General features: G+C 48.0%; 1 protein-coding gene across 1 annotated transcript in view; it reads left to right on the forward strand.

The window, feature by feature from the left end:
* LOC121496476 (phospholipid-transporting ATPase IB-like) overlaps positions 1-11,670 on the forward strand; it is a 593,036-nt gene extending 581,366 nt beyond the window's left edge. Inside the window, exon 37 of the mRNA XM_041764812.1 lies at positions 5,881-11,670. Coding sequence (XP_041620746.1) covers positions 5,881-5,978 — 98 coding nt within the window. The 3' untranslated portion in view covers positions 5,979-11,670. The remainder of the gene's footprint in view (positions 1-5,880) is intronic.
* The last annotated feature ends 6,257 nt before the right edge of the window (positions 11,671-17,927 follow it).

Below are 17,927 nucleotides of genomic sequence, written 5' to 3' on the forward strand. Positions count from 1 at the left end.
CTGCCCTGAGTCCAGCATTGGTGCCCCCACTTGACAGTGGAGGCCAGGCCTGATTTCTGCTGAAGGGTCCAGACCCAAGCCAGGGACAGTGGGAATGCACCAGACCCCAGGGGAGGGGGCAGGAGGCCATGAAAAGAGATGGGTGGCAGAGCTCAGGGGGATTGTGGGGCCATTTCAGCAATTCAGCCACTTGGCTCCCTGCAGAGGGGCGTTGTTAGCACAGGTGTCCTTTGGGAGGCAGTCACCTACCTTCCTCAAGGTGAGGCCTGTTGGCACAACATCTGTCACCTGCTTCTGCCCCTCCAACTCCTGCTTCTTTTTCCAGCGCCCCCTCTCTCTCACATTGCATCTCTTCTCTTCAACAACACTGCTTCCTGCTTTCTCTTCTTTTCCTGAGGTGTTCAGAAGGAAACAGGAATGGTTTAGGAGAAGTAAAGAATCATTGTATCCATAGTACAAGTACTGAGGGGTCTATATCAGGCTCAGTTGAGCTCTACCCATCAATAGATCTTCACAGACTTTCTCACAGAGGAAGGAAAGGGATGGACTCCCTCTCCTCACTTTCCCACGTGGAATATCAACATGACAGAGACCAACTCCATATGGCATCCCACGTGCTTTGTGTCCCGTCCCAGGGAGTAGGTGGTATCAGCCCTGAGAGCACCTGCAGACTCAGGTCAGCATAGTAACTGGCCCCACAAGGCCCAGCGATCTGGGTCATAGCCATGATCTCTCTGATCCAGTGTCCAGGGAGTAAGTCTATGGGGCCTGCTTCTGGAGCAGGGCTGCCTGGGGGTCTTGCCTCAGCTCTGTCACTTTTTTGTGAACTTAGGTAAGTTAACCTCTCTGTTTCTGTATCTGTAAAATGGAGAAGATGTAAGAACTGAGTTTTTTGAGAGAATTAAATTAGAACATTTATACCAAGTGCCTAGAATAGTACCTGACAATATAGAGTCCAATAAATGTGAGGTATTACTGGTGGTTTTTTTTGCCACTAGTTGAGTAACTTTGGGTGACATACATATTTCTCTAAACTTTCCTCCAGTGCGGGAAAAAGGAAATCTAATAATATACATCTAAAAGGAAAAAAAATAATACACATCTTACACAGTCTTTGTGAGGCTTCAGGATGGTGTGTGTAAAGCACCTTCTCTATAGCAGGCACAGAGAAAATGAGTACCGATTCTGTAAACGGTGGGGTTCATACCATGGAGCCCTGCTGCTTCTCTAACAAATATTTCAGAATAACCCTAGAAAGAATATATAAGGTACATATATTGAGATCAAAGACTGAGTAAGAACTTTTGTGAGAGAGTCATAAAATGTCTTGAAGCAACTACTAAAAATTTTTTCTTAACTCAGGATTTTGAAGGAAAAAAGAAATTGATAATCAATGAGTATAAGAAATAAAAAGCCTTTAAAGTCACACCAGATTTTATTTTTTTTAAGATTTCACTTATTTATCTGACAGCAAGAGAGAGAGGGAAGGGAAAGCACAGAGGCAGAGGGAGAGGGAGAAGCAGACTCCTGGCTGAACAGCGAGCCCTGGAACTCGATCCCAGGACCCTGAGATCATGACCTGGTCTGAAGACAAATGCTTAACCAACTGAGTCACCCAGGAGTCCCTCACCACATTTTAAAAACACCCACCAACTAATAGTAAAAAACCAATCACTAACCAAACATTCTGTCAGAAATAACTAGAGAAGGCCATGGAGCAATGAGAAGTGGCCCTGGCCTATGAGATGTTCTGTGTTCTCCTCTCAGCCTCTGCCTAGCTATCCCTCCTGGGTCTGTCCTCCGCTGTCCTGGGCCTGTCTTCCTAGGAAACTGGAAGGAAAACTCTCATCTTGGCAGCATTTTTGAGTTCCTTACAGGCCACCAACACACAGTATTTATAACTGAGATCAGCATTTCCTATAGTCTCATTTCCTTGTTGTCCTCATGGTCGCCCCATCATTTCTGTTGCTTTTAGGAATCTTTAAAAAAAAAAAAAAAAAAAGGAATCTTTAAAAAAAAAAAAAAAAAAAGGAATCTTTTTCACAGGAAACTTCTACTCTCATGAAGATGTTATCAGAGCTATTTAAGAGGAGTTTTATTAAAAACAAAAACAAACAAAAAAAAGAGGAGTTTTATTCCAAAATAATGGGGGAATAATGACATGATTTTATGGACTTCACCAAGTGTTCTTTGGGGAGAACAAAACAACTAAGACTCTCGGCTACCCCTCTGCGTCCTTTCACCTATCTCGTTCTGCTCCAAGATTCTGGCTACTGCTGAGCATGTAGGAAGCAGATGCACTGGGAAGTCAGCCCAGGGAAGTTCAGAAGTTGGGTCCATCCAGGGCTTTCCCTAGGCCCCATCACTACTTTATGGCTGCCAGGACTTCCTGAAAGACAAATGAAAGTGGGAAAGGCTAAGAGCTGGAGGCTTCCTCTGAGTTCCCCATTTGGATACAAATGGTATCTAAATGTTCACCAGGTAGAAGCTGGTGACCTGATGGTGGTTGTCTTTGTCAGGCTGAGGGGTGCTGGCTGGACAGGAGGAGGCTATTTGGGTAGTTATAGTCTGTTGTTCCACTAAAGTTTTCCCATTACAGCCCTAACTTCTAGCAGGCCTGCTTTCTGAAAGGAAAATACTGTATCTGAACCAGTGAGATACCCCTGCCCCAGGATAACCCTACCAAGCCATCCTCCTTTTCTTTTTGAGTTGCAGAGTTCACTTTAAGTCTCTCCTGTGGCTAAGAAAGCCTAGTGAAGAAAGTCTTAGTGCATAACATTCTGGAAACATGATGGTAGATGCAACCAATGGGAACTGCTGGCACAAGCCTTTTGGTAGTAACTTCTGGGTGTTCAACTCATCCCAGGAGAAGAAACTGCTATTGGGAAGGTCCTCTTAGATGGACACCTGCAAGCCCTTCCCAGTCTGGAGTGGCTGAGGAATCCCACCAGAAGGCCCTTGTACCAGTGAGACAAATACAAGCCACAGAAGCCTTACAGCTACATGCTCTATTCTGTCCCAGTAGGCAGAGGCAGGATGTGAATGAAAACGACTTTTGCTCCTTCTACTTGAACAAGGAGTAGACTGTTCCAAATGCCAATACCTTTCCCCAAAGGACACTCCCAAACGTGTTTTTTTGTGTGTCTCAACAAGTCCCCTGCATTTCTTCCTCTCCACCAGGACCCTCCCTCCAAAAAGCCCATCAAAAAAGACAGATAGCAGTTGTTCTGTTTGGATGGGTTGTTGCACCAGTTTCTCTTCTTCACTGGTATGAAGGTAGAGGCTTCCTCTCTTGGTGCTGAGTGTGAATTGGCCCTGAATGAAGGAGAGGGTTCTGTGGCCTGGGTATAGTTAGCCTTGGAAAAGCTGGGCACCCATTTAGGGGGTTGGAGCTCTGAGGGAACTTCAACCTCACCTGGTCCAGGCCCTTTATATTACAGAACAGTGAACTAAGGACACTCGGAGAAATTAAAAAATCCATGGTCCAATGGCCAAGTCACTGCCAAGCAAGGATTAGAACCACCTTTCTTGCCTCAAGCCCTGGGTGCCAGGATCCAAGATGAAAGCAGAGCAGATGGAGAAAGCCGCCTTCAGGGTGGAGAGCTCAAGAGTCATGGGCCTGCCATCAGAAAGGCTCATGAAGAGCGCTTGGAGGGCGCCCCCACTGGGCCGGAGCCAGTTCTGCCGGGCTGAGGAGTGTCCACCCGGGGTGGCACGGCGGGCCACGGACTGCCGCGTGGCCCCCACAGGAAAACATCAGGTGTTTACTGAAAATGTTCCCTTTAGAAGAGCACAGAATAAAAACTATCCACAGTGACCACAGAGCACAGCCTGCGACTGGAGGAGCCAGTGTTGTTTGCTAGATTGTGCTTTGAGACATGCCAGGGAAAGGTGTCTGGCCTAGGACTGCAGTAAAAAAAAAACACTTTGTGCTAGAGGGGCACCCACCTCAGAGGGCGGACACAGGACATCTGCTCGTCTCCCCGTCTCCCTGGGCTTCCCTGACCAGGCACAGGGAAATCTAAAAGCTGTCAGAGGAACAAAGGAGAGAAGAGGCATTTCCTCTTCGGATCCCTCGAAGCCTCTGAAGCCTCGTGGTGTCGGAAAGCCATCAAAGGACATTCAGGGGCCCTGCACCCAGCACCCCCAGGGCCCCCCTCTATAGGCCTGTGCCCCACATTCCAGCCCCAGAATATCGGCCTCTGCCAGATGGGGCTCACCCTGGCCAGGGGCTGCTGTGCCATGGCTGCCACATGGTGCCATCTTTTGGTTTGTGGATTTGGTTCTGGTAGAGATGGAGGTGAGCCAGTAGATGAAGATCTCCGGGGAAGATTCCTTTCTGTGCTTATCCTTCCCTAGTTCTTCCTACACTCCCACCCACCCCTGCTACCTAGCCCGTGTCTTCAGTTGCCTTGCAGGCCACCTGTGCTGACAAGCCCTCGCCTCCCAGGGTGGCCCTCCTGAGCTATGGGGTTTTCTCAGGCGGTGGCCGGGAGAGCTGGGAAGCCAGCCCAGGGTCAGACACTCTGGTTTACGAGCATATGCAGAGTACAGAATCACCCTGCACATCCTCTGTCGGAGCCTCTTCCTCTTCCAGCCCCACCACAGCTGTGTTATACATTGCTGTTAGGTGTCTTTATAGTTCCGAAACTTTCCTTTGTAAGCCAAGTGTCCGAGTAAAATAATTAGCAATCCAGGAGGTGATACGTGGGCACAATTTCTGACTTCTTGTTCTCCTTTAAAGAATGTGACAGTGGACTAACACATCCATTGACAAGTCATGTATACACATGGATGGGATTCACCCTTTTCAGACATTTCACTGTGTGGTCTTTTGGTCAGAACGTCTAATCCAGCTGTAGGACGTTTTCTTAGCCCTGGCCCAGAAAGATTTGCCAACAGAGAGAGAGTCTTGTAAATGCTCCTTTGGTGGGAAGGACCCTTGGGCTTTTGAATGCTAAACCTCTCTTAGAACTAGAGATGCAGAAAGAATGTTGGTCCTACAGAAGCACTGCCTGGGTTTGGCTCTCAGTTCTGCAACTCACTAGGTCTGTGACCCAGTGCCTCAGTTTCCCCATCCGTGAAATGGGAAGAATACCATCAGCTGTCTCATAGGGCCATTGGGGGGAATGAATGAGCTGTTTGTATACAGTACATAGAACAGGCCTGATACACATAGCTTTTACTAATTGTTGGCAGCTGCTGCTAGTATTATTCTTATTATTATTGGAACTGATTGTAAGAGCCAGTCTTTCTGCGGCCCTGTAGCCTCTTGACTTTATCTTGCGATCTTTTCTTTATTTACACAAGAATAAACCCACTGTAATTTCTTATTAGCAGTCCAAATCAGTCCAACTTAAAAGCAGGAATGCTCCAAGCATCACGTGCACATTGCCAGTTTTCACCACTAGCGTTGTGTGTGTGTTCCCTCGCATGTTTACGGCTTCATAAATTACCCAGCCAGCCTGTAGCTTCAGGCAGCTTGGGACACTTCTGCAGCGGAGCAAGTCGCCTCTCCTCTTGATTGGTGCTGGGAAAGTGCAGACACAGACCAGTGACCCACTGTTTATGCTTCCCTGGGCTGAGCTCAGCTGCAGGGAGGCTGCCCCCTGAATCCCTCCCACCCCAGCATCGGGCATCAGCAGCCAGAACCAGTCAGGCCCTGTCTGGTCAGGCCTGGTCCTGCCCGACCCCACACTCTGCCCATGTTTCCCTTCTGAGCCACAGGTCTGTCTGTCCCGGTCCCCACCTCCCCGAGGCTGGTGAGCCCAGTGCATGGCAAAGGTCAGCTGCCTGTCGCCCACAAAAACATTTTTTCTAAACGCAGCGCGCTCCCTCGATGGTCCTCTTAACCGAGCCCTGTGTGTGCTCCTCCTGCAGATGGGTACGCCTTCTCTCAAGAAGAGCATGGAGCCGTTACTCAGGAAGAGATAGTCCGCGCTTATGACACCACCAAAAAGAAATTGAGGAAGAAATGAGACATGAATTGTCCTGATGGGTCCCAGGAAAGAGATGCAGTTTGTTGCACCCAGTGTTAACACATCTCTGTCGTAAGAGACTGGTGTCAGCAGCCAAAACACCACGAAACACATTTCTGTGGCCTTAGCCAACCAGTTTGTTAGATGCCCCTTCCCTCGCAAACCTGGAGTAGATTCCGCAGGGGAAGCCATTCCGATCCCTTCCAGTTCGTCGGCAGCGCTTGGCCTAACTTCTGTGTATGTTATTATGAAGCATTCAGCTCTGCTCTGTGAGGTGTGAAATTAAAAGCGTTACGTTTCACCAATATTTAAACATCAGTACTAGTTGGTCTGGGAGAAAGGTAAGAGAGTTTTATGTTGCGTGAGAAACCCGTCTTGCGGACTCGGAGCAGGGGCACGCTCGCTCCTGCGTTCTTGACTCACCGATGGAGTCCGCCAGGCAGCACATGAGCCTCACGGCAGGCAGCTTGATGTCTCACTTTGATTCCTGTTTTGTTTGTCTGAAGTTGGCATAAATCTCTTGATTGCGGTGAAATCACAGCCATGTCTGTCATCGGGGTGAGAGCGCTTATTTGAACCCCGTGGCCCCATCCCCAGCACGCAGGTGCCTCCGGGGCTGTCCCGGCTTCCCTCATCGCAGACCGTGCGCATGGCGGGCGCTGTGCTCCGTGCATGGCAGCCGGTGGGCAACCAGCCCAGATGTGCTCCCCGTCTTGTCCTAGCACAGATTCACATGTGGATGCGAGCAATCGCTTCTGCCACCGCCCTTTCCCCTCCACTAACTAAAGAGAAGAAGCATAGCTATCCCGCCCAGACTCCAGTGTTGACCTGCCTCTTTCCGAGGACAGGGAAGCCTGCAGGGCGGTGCACTCCTGCTCTGATCGGGCTCTCAGTACGCATTTCCCGACCTCCAGACCACTGGACCTTGGGCATCGCTTAAGTCAGACCACACTTGTTTTCTCGGGAATTCAGAGCCCATTTTGGATCTTCACTGTGGAGAAACCAGTGAATTAGTTTAGTGTGTCTCCCCAGCGAAGGGACACGTCTGTCCCTCTGTGACTCTAAAGTCAGAGAGGAGGAGGAGTGAACCCAGTGGGAGCGTAGGGGCCCTTGAGGCTGGTGGAGGAAGATGACCATCAAAGGGGAAGGCAAGAGGCAAGGAACTCGGAGACCGCGGGAGGAGGACACAGGACGCCTTAGCCACATCTCCTCGGTAGAAACTGAAATGAAGCCCAGGCAGTTGTGATCATACGTGCAGGAGGCTAGGCAAGACATTGACATGCAGTTTTAATTGGAAAGAATTCCAAACGTTTTTATATGGATGAGGTGTCCTTCCTTATCGTCAGTGGTAGATACGAGTACCTCTGAAAATAAAGTGTCCCGAGTCTAAGACAGGAGGAGAAGTGCTGCGTCACTGACTTTCCAAACTGTGGAGTCCCACCTTCTAAATTTGGATAGAACTAGTGTGCCCTCAGGCATGAATGTGAGCACCTGGAGCCCTTAATAAATGGCCAGCCTGGAGGCACATTCTCTCCTCTCCGCTTTGGTTGCCAAACCAGATTTTTGGATGGCTTAACATAAATACTTCTGGGCAGCTGTTACTACTTAAAATGGCACAGTTCTTCTGGGGATGGCTGTGCTAAATTGGGAAATAAAACAATAGTGCACTTTGCTTCCTCATCCTTCATTTTTGGAGCATCCACATCTTATTTGGCATTGTAATAACTTAAAGTATGATTTGCATTGACTGAGAAAACTAATCCTTTACTTATAAAGTGACCACGATCCAGGGAGGGCTTACGGGGAAGCAGAACAATGAATTGAACAGGTGAGGCTTAGAAAATTGCCATTCCTTCCTGCCCGAGGTGGTAAGCCATTTTTAAATACTAGAGCACTCAGCAAAATGAATCGCTGAGACTGTCATGCAGGAATTACAACCCCCTCCCCTAAAAAAATGTGCCTGGAATTACAATACACAGAGGTTTAGGTCTTTATTGGATACCCAGAGAGATGATGTAAATACAGAGGAGAAACAAAAATTTGAATCAACTGTGTGGTAGGCATCCCGACTAAATGGTTTCATTTGGGACTAAGCCTTCTGGAAAGGGGAACTAAAACTCATTTTTTGTCTGACACTTAGCTCTTTCTTAAATTTAAAACCTTCTGATTTAGATTTTCAGATTACAGCATGTATATGTTTTGTTTTGGGCTTTTTGTTTTTTATTTTGTTTTTTTTTTATGTTAAATGTGTTTTTTATGTTAAATGCAGTCACATTTTCTGAGACTGGAGTCTATATTCCAATTCTTTTGAGAACCAGACTAAACAGTGTTTGCAATACTGAAATATGTACACAGAAGGAAGCATTAGATGGAATACCTTTCTATTAATTCTCCTTTATGATTAAGCTATCTGGTAAATGACTAAATTGGGCTTCAAGGAGGAGCAGCTGTCAATCTGTGCGATGTATGACAGTTAGCTGTGGCCAACTCGGGGGCTGTGTCATTTGTCCTGTCTTCAAATTGAGGTCAGAGTGTCACACAAGCCCCTCCCCAGGGAGCAGGGTGGACTGGAGTAAGTTGCGTACTCTAGCTGTCAGCTCAGTGGAAACGCCACATGGGACTTGTCACTCTGCCACATGGTAAGTGACATGCAGGCTGGCAGGTCATACTTGGTCAGCACTCTAGAGCCGGCCTCTGGATTGGGCTAAAACAGCAGGATCCACAGAGGCCCAGCCTCGGCCTGGTATCATACACAGATTGCCGATTCTTGAATGTGTGCTCCGTTCTGGCTGAGTCTGCAGAAGGAAGAGAGCAGCCATCGCATGCGCGTCTCTCTGAGTTCCCCTACGTCCCGGCACCCCAGCAAGGGTGGCCGTGAAAACTTCCAGCACGTTAAAAAGGCAGGGTAGGGAAACAGAATGGACCAACCATTTCTGCCTGGTTGCCCAGATTAGCACTTCATTGCTAACCAGAATGGGCGTGATCATAATTTGGGGGGTGTGGCTGATGTGTCCACCTTTTGTCTCTGCAGAATGTTCAGGACTTCTTGACCAGTGTTATGTTCACCCATCTCCCAGCACACGTGTGATCATCTAGGGAGGGGATCGGTAGAGCATACAAAACCCGTGCTTTGGAGAAGGGAGATGCTGTTGCTTTAATATTCGTGGAGTAATATCCTAAAATATGAACCTGAGTTTTGGCAGAGCATGGCTGGGAACTCTGTTGACGTTTTCTTTTCTTTGACAAGGCTGCAGGTCTTGCTGTAAGGAGCTGGCAGTGAAAATCAGTGATAACTTGTCAAGAAGCAATGAAATGCAAAAAAAAAAATGAGTATGAGTAACTAATGTCTGAAAATGCATATAGACATGTATATTATAGGCTTAACAATTGAATTTTTAAAAGAAAGCTAGAGTCTGTAATCTCCATTTGTTATAACAATGACCCTTTATCTCATTTTTTTAAAGAGAATTTTCTATCCTGTTTCCGTTTCTAGAGGTTTATGTTTTAGACCATAAGTTGAATAGGATGTTTGCAAAACTCTGCTAGAGGGTAAGGTAGTCTTTCGTCTTGAACATGTGAAGGAAGTGCACACATTCCAGCTGGCTTTTGGCTTACTACCAAGAGTCATTGTCCCAAGGTAATTCAAGGAGTGATTCAGCCTCAGCATTTGAAATGTAGACTTCATCTCCTGGGGTCCATAAAAAATGGGAACAGGGAAACTGTGGTTAAGTAGAGCCTGAAATAATAACCTGGCAAACAAAGGAGTTTATCAGGTCAAGGTAAAGGATGGCATCCCCTATCACATTCGTTGAATGCTTTCTCCATACCAAATCTTGTATTAGCAATTTTAGTAGTGATGAGGATAGTGAAAGAAAGCGCTCCCTCCTCAAAGGGAAAGCACACATCAGTGGGCTTTGTTGCTGGTTCTCCATTGGCCCAAGACAGTTGCTGGTCTCCGTATAGCCTTGGGGGAGATGATTTAGCCTCATCCTGGCCACTTTCCCATCCTCAGAGGCAACGAGGATGGTGACAAAGGTTTCTAGTGGGTTGTAGAGGTGAGAGTTTGAGGTCTCCAGAATATATTAATAAGTATCCCCAAAAGGAATAGACGTGGAATACTCTACCTTAATGTGTCATACTCTCTGTTTATTTTTTTCTCGGCATCCCACATTGTCCCACAGTACACATTTCCTTTGACATTACAAGAGCTGCATTGACTGCCAAGCCTCCACTGGCAGTCTGTTGAAAGCTCTCTCTTAGCTTGTTGGGTCTGAGTGTGGCAAACCGGCATGCCGTCTTCAACTGGAAGAAAAGGCTATATGGAGCCAACACAGGGTTGAGAAGCTGTGAAACAAAAGGGGGCAGAAAAGAAGGGCGAGCTCACCCTGTTACCCCACCCTAAGCATAATCCAGAGCTGTTAACTCTGACAAACACCTCTGCTCCCCTGACTGAGGGGAGACAAAAGAGTGATTCTTTTACACCCGGGCTGGCTCGGTTTCAATGACAATCTCTTGCCCTAGTTGCCTTAGAGACATCCACTCTGCTCTTTCTCTCAGGCTCCAGACCAAGAAAAACATGCTCACAAGATTAGCCCATCGGCATTTCTTCTGACCTGGCTAAAGAAAGAAAGGAGACCTGTTCCTTTTAAAAGTCAGGAACAAAGTGTCAGGTGGCTTTGATTTATGACAGAAATAGGAAGAAGAAAGTTGAGGTAATAGCGCTATCCAAATAACCCTGCCCAGGAACCCAAGGGGTCGAGAGGGCTTATCAAGAGCCTTTTGTAGGCAAGCTCTTCCGTATGGCAGAGAAGGGGCCAGAAGGAGGGGGACAGCCTGGAGATGAGGCTGTGAACTCACTTCCAATGGCACTGGACCCAGTCATCCGTAAGGACAGCCATGCACCTGCGGGTGGATCAGTAAACACCAATTAAAACATGGAAAAAAGAAAATCTGCCCTGTCATAGGGTTTCTCTGCTTCCCACAAGATCCCTGCACAAGTAGATGCTTTTCGGGTTTTTCATTAATGAAATCAGTGTGTGTGCTGACACGCGCATTCCTCCGCCGTCCTTCTCCCGCGTTGCCAGTGACTGCTGAGTTCGGAAGTGTGCCTGCTGCTTCCCAGGAGCCTCCCTCTGAAGGGCCCCGCTACCAGCTGCAGCCCGGCCAGCTGCAGGGGTGGGGCGCACAGGGCTCTGCCAGGAGCAGCCAGGTCTGCAGCCCAGGTCTGCAGCCGGTGCCTCATCCTTCCTGCAGGTCACTGAATTGCTGTTTGAATGCAGCATCTTTGTGGTGTCTTTCCCATGCAAGCAAAGCCATGTGCCCTCCTGTCTGCTGTCACATCTGTGCTCAGATTGCTTAAATATTGTTTGCAACAGGGAGGTTTTAATCTGGTTATGCAGAGGGAAGCGGGGCTGTGGGGGCACGTTTAATTGGCTCCCAGCAGAGTAGTGAGCGCGTCTATGGAGTGTGGGGTTTTTTGTTCCCTCTCTCTCGAAGTGTTACCATTTTCACGTCCTATTAATGTCCTCTGGTTGTTAAATTACAGCAGCACATTATAGCGGAGCTGGGTTCCCTCCTGGAGTGAATACAAATGAAGGGCATTTACTTGTATTTTTAGAGGTTTTGGAAAAACGTAGTGATTTGTGGCTTTGATCAATCCTGTTGACTGGTATATGTCTGCACAAATCTGTTTCAAATAAATCTTTTGTTAAAGTAAATGATTGGACCGTGATTTATTTTGGAGTTTTGTCTTGCACTAATAAGCCATCACTGCCATAGGGACTCGGGACAATAACACAGAGGTTTTGTCAGCAGGTACAGGCCATGTATACTCTCTGCCCCAAGAGCTGATGGCCAAGGAAACGCAGTTCAATGGCAGGAGCACAGGAGAATCTGAATTGTAGATTAGCATGAGCTGTGCAAGCCCCAGTCCCCTTTATGGGAGCAGAGTCCGAGAGGCCACACTGAATTGGATTCATCACACGATGGAAAGAACTGTACGGAGAAGGGCTTCTCCCACTGATGAGTGGTCTCCCCTTGGTTTATCTCAGCTTCCCTGCAGACGCAGATGTGAAAAGTTCAAATTCTATCGTCAAGCATGAAATTACAAGACCGTCACTGAAGGGGCACAGAACACGCCCCCCCCCCCCAACGGTGCCACTCTAACATACTGATTCTTTTGAACTGGAGGCCAATGAGGAGCAGCAGATGCAGGGAGAGCTCTCTCACCTCCCCCTTCTACATAATGCAGGTCCCAGCACTGCCACCGAGAAAGGTACCCTCCCTGCACGGGGAAGAGAAGAACATTCTTATCACTGAAGACTGGGGCATCCACGCTGGAATGGATCTGTACAAACAAACCTACTAAGATAACCTGACCTTCCATTAAATTACCCTGGATCTCTCCCAAGGACTGTCCCACGGTTTACTGCCCCAGCCCAAGCCCCTCTGTCAGGTCCCATCCCCAGCTTATCTTTGTGTAAAACTGTGTGTAAGCTTCTGGACCTAATGGCTTCTTGGGGTCTTCATCTTCCTGCTGAAGATTCCCATGTACATGTAAAAATGTACTTGTATGCTTTTCTCCTGCTAGTCTGTCTTGTGTCACTTAAATTCTTAGGCCAGTCACAGAACCCAAGAGGGTAGAAGGAAAGAAGTTCTCCCTGGGTGGCTCAGTCAGTTAAGCATGTGCCTTCCGCTCAGGTCATGATCTCAGGGTCCTGGGATCCAGTCCTGCATCAGGCTCCAGCTCAGTGGGGAGTCTGCTTCTCCCTCAACCTCTGCCTCTCCCCTCTGCTCATGCACTCCCTTCTCTCTCTCACATAAATAAAATCTTTAAAAATAAAGAGAAGGAGACACCTGCCCATTCCCTGTAGACACCTTGAGCCACATTTAGAAAATCATCCACTGCCTTGAAGTTCCCTGGGATACACAAATCACATGGCTGAGGCCACACTGAACCTTGGGTAAAGGGGGATCTGGGGGCCCAGACGTTGGCCTGGGAAGTGAGGATGCAGGGGCCTTCCGCCCTGCAGACCACCTCGGGCGGGCTCGGCGTATCACCTGCTTGCCTGGCTTTGTGTGGGCAGTTCTACACTTCAGCCGCTGCAGTGAGGTCAGAGTCTAGGGGTGAAGGACAGAAAAGAATGAAAGCCTGTGAGAGATGGTTCCCTGCACGGGCTGAGCCTGCAACCCACAAACCTCTTAACAGCCCACTTCAGATCCACTACAGATTCCCAGAGCGGACTCTCATTCCTCCCAGACGGTCTTATTATCGCTGAATTTGGCCAGTCTAGGGCAGTCACGACCTTGGTGGCCACATCCTGGGCACGGGCAGGGACGGGAGGCGGGGCCCCTCCCCAGGCAGAGCTCTGCAGCTTGAGGCAGAACGGGGAAGGACCTTGTTCTGCTCTCCACAGGCCCAGCCTTATTTTTCATAAATTGTGCAAAACTGAAAATGATTGGATACAATCAATAGCAAAGTATTATATTCCAAATCTTTGCCACTTCTCGGTCATGTCTACAGTATCTGCCTTTGCTGCTACGCTGCTTTTCTTCGAAATGCCATCCCTCACTTGTGCTCACCAGAATAAACTTGCATCTTCGAGAGGCTGCTAAGCAGCTGAAGACACTTGTCAGACCCTCCATTTCTGCCCACAGCAATACTCTTTAGAACAGCTTTCCCTGTGAAAAAGACTCCAGCTACTTTGAAAAATCATTCAGATTCTATTTCTTTTCCACATGTTTGTGTAAGAGACACATAGAATGTGAGGGATTGAAAATGTCTATCAAAGCCACAGGGCACAGGACAGGCACCCACCTCAGCCTCTGATCTTCTGCCTATGTTCCGTTCCACGTATGACTCTTTCAAGCGAACTTTCCAGCAATTGTTGAGAAGACCAGCCACTGCTGTAACTGGAACTATGGATGAAGTCTGGGACTTTATGTTTTTCCCCAAAGAGGATAAAATAAAATCCCTCCACCCACCAATGCTAAAAGTACCAGACATGCATAGTCCAGCTCACAAACATTAAGCTTTCATTTATCCGAAGCAGGCCAGACGCATAAATAAAATGACTTACGTTTCTTGGTGGGGGGCCCCAAAGTTCCACCTTCAACTATTTGCCTCTTCTGGCAACTGCACTCGTCCTTGGCTTTCGATTGCAGGTGATGGAAGTTTAAGGAACGGTGCGTGGGGACTCAGAGCCACAGCCTTGGCCTGAGCCGAGAATTGCCAGGGTCCGTCTCAGGGGCTTCTGTGTAATTGCTGTTAGAGTTGTTGACGTTGAATACTACCTGTACTCTTTCCTCTCCTTTGGAGAAAACATGTTTTGATTTGAAATACTCTAATTGCCTAGAAATTTCCTGATTTTCTCCCAACTTTCAAAATAGCAGCCGTGCCTGTATTAAGTTTCGTTTGATTTAAAGCTCCTCTGCTGACCTAATGCACCTTGCCCGTGGCTCAGGGGGACCCATGGTTGTCGCTGTCACTTTCCAAAGGGCCTTGGATGGAGGCTGTGGTAGCTGCTGCGAGCCGAACTAGAACAGCCCTTAGCCACCGACAAAGCTGTTCATGCCACTTTTTCCCCTTCCCGGTGTCAAGAGAAGCTGCCTGCAATTCCTTACAAAGACGGCTGCAGGAAAAGGCCTGGGATTCGTTCCACGGATACATTTAAAGTCAGATGGGGGTGGGATGAGGGGGGCTGGGGGAGACCCTTCCTCGGCTATAAAAGAATCCACCTCTGAGCAAATTTCATGAATACTTCAGCTGGGAATATGTGGGGTTTTTAAAAAATTTATTCATGAGAGGCACAGAGAGAGAGGCAGAGACACAGGCAGAGGGAGAAGCAGGGAGCCCGAGGCGGGACTCGATCCCAGGACCCCAGGATCACACCCTGGGCCGAAGGCAGATGCTCAACCACGGAGCCACCCAGACACCCCTGGGCAAATGTTTTAATGGGATCCCACTTTCCTGTCAACGCGGTGACAGGCCTGCTGACAGGCACTGAGGGGCTGGGCGCTGAGGGTGCCCCCCAAGGCACCTACCCTGGTGCGTGAGGGAGATTCAGTAACACATGCAGGAGGCCCGTGAAACTGTGTGGGTGTAGGAGCATGTGTGTGTAATCACACATACACACCAGCTCTGTGGAGAAAATGAAGCAGACGCAAATGTTCAAGATCACAACAGAAAAAATTTCTTCTGGAGAACTTTGCGAAGCAGGTTGGACAATGCCGTGGAAAGGGTGGAAAGGCTTACCACGGTCCCTATGTCAGGAGACAAGAGAAAAGCCACTCCCTGCCACCATATGCTGAAGGGAAAAGTTGCAGGGCTCTGTCAGTCCACTGACCAGACAGCCGGAAGTTTGAGAACCCGGGGCCTTCACTGCTAAGATGCTGATGGGGGAGAGCATGGGTGGTGCCGCCCGTGTGCGCTCCTGCGCTGGGCTCGAACTCTGCCCGCCCCAGGGCCCCGGGCTGGGAGGGTATCAGACACCCCTTCTCGCTGCCCTTTGGAACACAAGCTGTCCTCCAACACAGATGGAAGATGTGTTGAGGTGTAGAGCTGAGCCAAAGTCCTGGCCACACGCAGCTTCTATTCTAGAGGGAGAGGCAGACAATAAACAAAAGAATAGGGCAGCCCCGGTGGCTCAGCGGTTTAGCGCTGCCTTCAGCCCAGGGCGTGATCCTGGGGACCCAGAATCAAGTCCCGCGTCGGGCTCCCTGCATGGAGCCTGCTTCTCCCTCTGCCTGTGTCTCTGCCTCTCTCTGTGTCACTAATAAATAAATAAATAAATAAAATCTTTAAAAAAACAAAAGCAAAAAACCCCCCAAAGAATATATAAGCCGATACCATGTTATGCAGGGACAGATGGTGTCTTAGCTGGGGCTGCTAGAGCAAAAATGCTGTCGACTGGGTGGCTGACAAACAGCGAACCTTTATTTGGCTAGTAAGCAACAAACATCATCTAGAGGCTGGAAGACTGATCAGGGTGCCTGCACATTGGGTCTGGGAAGAGCCCTATTCTTGGTTCCTTAAGGGGCCTGGGCTGCTAACCTGGAAATGATTGCAGCAACATGTGGGGAGGTACGCACGTGTTTCGGGAAGCACGCGCCCTGTGGATGATGTCAAGGGGCCTCCTCATTCTGCATTCTACTCTACGGCAAATCCAGGCCACTAGGTGCACTGAACACCACCACGGGCAGTGCTCCAAAGTGAATTGTAGCCATGAGGTTCTCACATAGTTCTAACTCACTTTCTATTAATCATAGCCTGGATGTGGGCTGGACTACTGTTTGCTGAGCACAGTGTTTTCTTATAACTATACTGTGAAAAACAGCAGTCATTGAACTACATGAATTCCTCATACTTCTCAGTAAAGGATTCCTGAATGCATATTGATCCTTAGATAGTCAACAAAGGGGTCCTGTTCTAAAACACCTTTCATTAGATATAAAATTTCTTGGGGCATCTGGGTGGCTCAGTGGTTGAGTGTCTGCTTTTGGCTCAGGTCGTGATCCTGGGGTCCTAGGATCAAGTCCTGCAACAAGGCTCCTCACAGGGAGCCTGCTTCTCCCTCTGTTCATGTCTCTGCCTCTCTCTTTGTGTCTCTCATGAATAAATAAATAAAATCTTTGAAAACAAATTTCTTAAAATTAAAATGAATACAGAAATATTGTACTGATTAAAAAAAAGAAGAAAATGAAAACTTAGAGTGATTAATACATCACTACAGATCACTCTTAGTCCTCCAATTTATTATCAGGAGAAATTGTTTTAAGATGGCTGTAGTGACTTCAAACTTTTGCCATCCTCACATAGTTCTGTTGGACCAAATGTTGGGAGTCAACCTGTCACAAAAGTCTAGATGGGAGCAGCAAGTATTCTTACAGAGGTTGCCATGAGAAGGATCTAAAACAGGACTAAAGTTCTCTTCTGTCTCAGGCATTGTTAACTGAATGGCTATTTGAAAATTTTTGTGAGCAGAGAAAAATCTGTGTGCCAGTCCATAATGTCAAGTTATATTGGATGCTACTTTTCAATAAATATGGCATTGCCTTGGCCTAAGGATGTCTCAATAAATTCCTTTTGAAATGCTTAAAATCTCTATGTCCAAATACATTTTCTACCTCTACAAGCGTTAACCACATGTGCACTGGATGCAGGTATTGTGCTGGGTGCAGAGGCGTCATTTACAGTTGAAGTGTTAGTCTCCATCCTTGAGAAACTCGCCATCTCAGGGGACACCTACATAATTCAATGTGGCACCAAGCAGCGTGACACAAGTGCTGTAGAGAACAAAGGGGAATTACACCCAGTGTGTGTGAAAGGAGCAGAGAGCAGCACTGTGCCCTCCCCGGTCTCTACCTCCCTTAGTTCCCAAAGCCCAATCTCTAAGGTTTACTGGATAACATGAAGACAGAAGAACAACAAAGGATCAACAAAGAATACGGCAAGGTGAGGTTTTAAAGATAGTTTAAAATTTAGCCAAAAGACCCCCACTTACATAAAAGCAGAGCTGCCGAAAGGCAGCCTACAGAACCAGTACCACGATGGAGAAAACTGAGGTAGCCAGCACTGCCATATTATGTCAACCCACACGACTGCCCCCTGAGCAGACGTGATGCTGAGTCCCATTTTGACCAACTGAAGCTCCAAGAGGCGTCCTGGCTTGCCACACACTTGTCAGGGATGGAAGAAGAACTTGGATCCAACTCCCACATCCTCCCAAGTCCGTGCTTTATAAATAAAACAAAGGACTGTGCTCAAGCGGGGCCCTCAAAAAGACGCCTGCCAAGTCCCGACCAGTGCAGCTGCCCAAGGAATGCTATTAAAGCCAGTTCTGATGGAACATTGAGTTTTTATTTTTGCCTTGAAATGAGACACACTGAGTTCTCCCAGTCACTGACTTGATACACAGCTGTCATAAGTAGATTAATATATTTGCAACATGC

Source organism: Vulpes lagopus, chromosome 8 (genome assembly GCF_018345385.1).
Source record: "Vulpes lagopus strain Blue_001 chromosome 8, ASM1834538v1, whole genome shotgun sequence".
NCBI classification, from domain to species: domain Eukaryota; kingdom Metazoa; phylum Chordata; class Mammalia; order Carnivora; family Canidae; genus Vulpes; species Vulpes lagopus.